Genomic DNA, 3,778 nt, shown 5'->3' on the forward strand with positions numbered 1-3,778 from the left:
CGAATATGTTTCGGTTTCCGGCTTTTGATATTAGGCTTAGGTGAGTGGTTTGGGTAGTGGCCCAGCTAGCACCCCTTCATCATTTTGGATAGAAGTAGCGGCATGTGTTGCCAAGATGGTGGATTCAGACTCATTGTTGTAATATTTTGTAAGGTCCTGAGAATAATCAATAAAGTGGCCGTATGCATTTCCCAGATGCAGAGGCCGGGGTCATCCTCCTTTTCTAAAAAAAACTAACTAAACTGGACATGCGGACGCCACTTATATGCCATTTACATCCATAGTCACCAGCTAGGCACGGCGGTCCATCCATGTGCGTGTGAACCCTAGCGACGTTGGAATATCAGAGCTGTCGAACGTGTTCCACGCTGCGCGGGCGTGTCTACATACTCGCGAGGCCGCGACCCAACCTCTCAAACCTCATCGACCATCCACCATCAGCTACTCAAACAGTGAGTGAGTAGCTGCTCCAGCTCTAGTACGTACTCAACCTCACACACCGACGTACGCCCATCGATCAGCTAGCAGTTAACCAGCAATGTCCACCATGTCATGCTCCTCTAACCTCTCTCTCAACGCCCGCGCCCTCCCAGGCAGCGCTGCCGCCAGCCGGAGCGTGCCCCCAGCCGGCCGCCTGCTCCTCCCGCAAGGACCTCCCACCGGCACCCGCGGAGCGCACGGCTGTCGGCCGCGCCGCCTGTCTCATGTCACGTCGGCGGTGTCAGCCGACGAAGCGCCACCGACCAAGGAGAAGAAGGCGGACTCCTTCGTCGGAGACATGGAACGTGGCACCCTGGCCGAGGATTCCGGCCGCTCCGACGGCGAGCTGACGTCGCGGTGGCGGGAGATGCACGGCTGCAACGACTGGGACGGCCTGCTGGACCCCATCGACAGGACGCTCCGCGGGGAGCTCATCCGGTACGGCGAGTTCTCGCAGGCCTGCTACGACTCCTTCGACTACGACCGATACTCCCGCTACGCCGGCACCTGCAAGTACCCCCAGGAGTCCTTCTTCAAGGACGTCGGCCTCGCCGGCGTCGGTTACCAGGTCGCCCGCTACCTCTACGCCACCTCCCACGCCCGCTTCCCCAGCTTCGGCGTCCGGAAGCACAACCCCAGCGACGACAGGATGTGGAGCGAGACGGGCACCTTCATCGGCTTCATCGCCGTGTCCACCGACGAGGAGACCGTCCGCATCGGCCGCCGGGACATCGCCGTCGCCTGGCGAGGCACCGTCACAAAGCTCGAGTGGATCGCCGACATAACCGCGTTCCTCAAGCCTGTCGGCCAGTTCGGGCTGCCGTGCCCTGACCCCAGCGTCAAGGTGGAGGAGGGTTTCGCGGAGCTTTACACCAGCAAGAACCCGGATTGCAAGTACTGCAAATACTCGGCGCGGGAGCAGGTGCTCGCCGAGGTGCGGAAGCTGGTGGAGCGGTACACCGGGCAGGGCGAGGAGGTGAGCGTCACCGTCACAGGCCACAGCCTCGGCGCCGCGCTGGCCGTGCTCTGTGCCTACGACATCGCCGAGACACGAGCCAACGTGTCCACCGGCGGTGCCAAGGCGCCGGTTTGTGTCTTCTCCTACTCGGGCCCGCGCGTTGGGAACCCCATGTTCAGGGAGCGGTTCGAGGGGGAGCTGGGCGTGAAGGCGCTGCGCATCCTCAACGTGCACGACTCGGTGCCCAAGGTGCCCGGCATCTTCACCGAGGCCGTCCTCCCCATGCCGCTGCTGCGCGTGGCCGGCGCGCTCGGCCTGCCCAGCGTCTACTCCCACATCGGCGTGGAGCTGGCGCTCGACCACAAGCTCTCGCCGTTCCTCAAGGACGTCTTCGACCTCGCGTGCTACCACAACCTAGAGGCGCACCTCCACCTTCTCGACGGCTACCAGGGCCGCGGCAAGGAGTTCAAGCTCGGGGGCAGGGATCCCGCGCTCGTCAACAAGGCCGCCGACTTCCTCATGGACGAGCACATGGTGCCCGACGGGTGGCGCCAGGAGTTGAACAAGGGCATGGTCAGGACCGAGGACGGGCGGTGGATGCTGCCGCATCGCTCCAGGAATGTTGAGGAACACCCGGAAGACACCGATCTCCACCTCGCCGAGCTCGGCCTTGCTGCCGCCGTCACCGCCAAGGCCACCGCTGCCGCCACCGCCAACGTCTGACTGATCGTTCCATCATGAGCTGGCCGGACATGCACGTGTCCATTCATCATCACTATATTGCATTGCAAGTATATATATAGTTGCGATGAATACACTAGTTAGTTACGATCGAGTTACCCTACTATATCTTAGAAAATGGAGTAGCCTTAATGGAAATTATACGTGGATCACCAAATAATTGATCTTATGGTGAATTATTATTGTATTGTATGCCAATAAAAATTAAGACAAAGGGCAGTGGTTAAAATGAGGTTTATTTTTTTGTACGGAGCTGTGTGATATGTCCTTTTACTACTGTATCTCCTTACTTACCAAATTGAAGTGTTTATATACGGTTTTTTTTTCTAAAGTCAAATTTTGTAGACTATGATCAAGTTATTTTCAGAGGAAAAACATGATCACAATGACGAATATGTACAAGATGAAAATATATTTCATGATGAATCTAATGGCGTTCTAAACGTGGATAAGTTTTTCTACAAGCGTTGTCAATGTTTACAAATGTTTGAATCTAGAAAAACTTGTATGCATTGTAATTTAGCAAAGAGAGAGTAGTTGTCTATCTAGTATTTGTGAACAACTTATAGTTCCTCCTGATCAAATTATGTTTTCATTATGCTCACTCAGCAACAACACATCCGAGGATGCTTAATTATGGTGTGCCCGGTGTCCATATCCTCTGATGAGTGTGTATGTTATGTCACATTTCCCTAAACGCGTATGTGTCTATTTAACGTCATGAGCTCACAATTGCAACTAAATGACTAGAAGTGCCCACTTTTGGGTTTTCCGTCAAAGTTTAGCGCGGATATATAGTTTTCTAATATAAGACATTCCAGTTGAGGTAATTGTCGACGTAAGGCACCATGAAGTTATGGTTTTGGTTAATAAGCTCGTCAGAATAAAAAGCATAAACTAGTTGTATATTCCAGCTTCACCCCAGGACATACTCCTAGAGTAGAGTTGACCAAGAGAAATCTTGTGGACCTGCCAAGATGGGGTCCTACATGAGTAGTCACTTTGTGTCTCTCACTCAACAAGATGATATAGTTTTCTTTCTATGGTAGCCGGATGCATGTACTCACCACGCATCTTTCAAATAGCCTCATTGTTCAGTCGAGCTTGAATACTATTACAACAGATCAATAGACATGTACTCTCTAACACATACACATGAGTGCGCCCTAGGCACTGGCCGTTAACTACTCTGAAAGTGTAAACTGCAGTGCTGGGGTTAGTCACAGATGAAGACAACCCAGGGTTTGGTTAGCCACATACGCAAATAGCTAGTATAGGCTCATGCACTAGACAATAACAAACTTGTTCTCCATTAACCATCCCTCCGAAACACCTATGATGAGCAATGGTACCGACATTTAATTTAATTTTGCAAAACACAGGTTACAAGATATTATCGTCGTGTTTGACGTTCTTAATTGAAATATTTGACATTTAGGCATGTGCTCTTCACATAAGCTATAAAATTGACGAATCTGGCCTAAAAATGGGGACTTGCATTCATAAGATTGGTCTGTTGTCCTATTTTGCAATAGTTTGATTATCCACCTCGTTGAAGAAGACCAACACTATTCAACAATTAATGACAAATCAAGATAT

The 3,778-nt window shown here is 52.0% G+C and overlaps 1 protein-coding gene across 1 annotated transcript; it reads left to right on the forward strand.

Moving 5' to 3' along the window:
- The first annotated feature begins 368 nt into the window (after positions 1 to 368).
- On the forward strand, positions 369 to 2,427 carry LOC125546151 (phospholipase A1-Igamma1, chloroplastic-like). The gene has a single exon (XM_048710315.1). It carries the CDS (start codon positions 539 to 541, stop codon positions 2,159 to 2,161), a length of 1,623 nt encoding a protein of 540 aa, XP_048566272.1. The 5' UTR covers positions 369 to 538; the 3' UTR covers positions 2,162 to 2,427.
- Positions 2,428 to 3,778: the final 1,351 nt, after the last annotated feature.

This window comes from Triticum urartu, chromosome 3 (assembly GCF_003073215.2).
Source record: "Triticum urartu cultivar G1812 chromosome 3, Tu2.1, whole genome shotgun sequence".
Lineage (NCBI taxonomy): Eukaryota > Viridiplantae > Streptophyta > Magnoliopsida > Poales > Poaceae > Triticum > Triticum urartu.

Excerpts from the sequence above, each read along its gene's own strand:
- LOC125546151 (XM_048710315.1), top strand. The coding sequence starts at position 539 with ATGTCCACCATGTCATGCTCCTCTAACCTCTCTCTCAACGCCCGCGCC.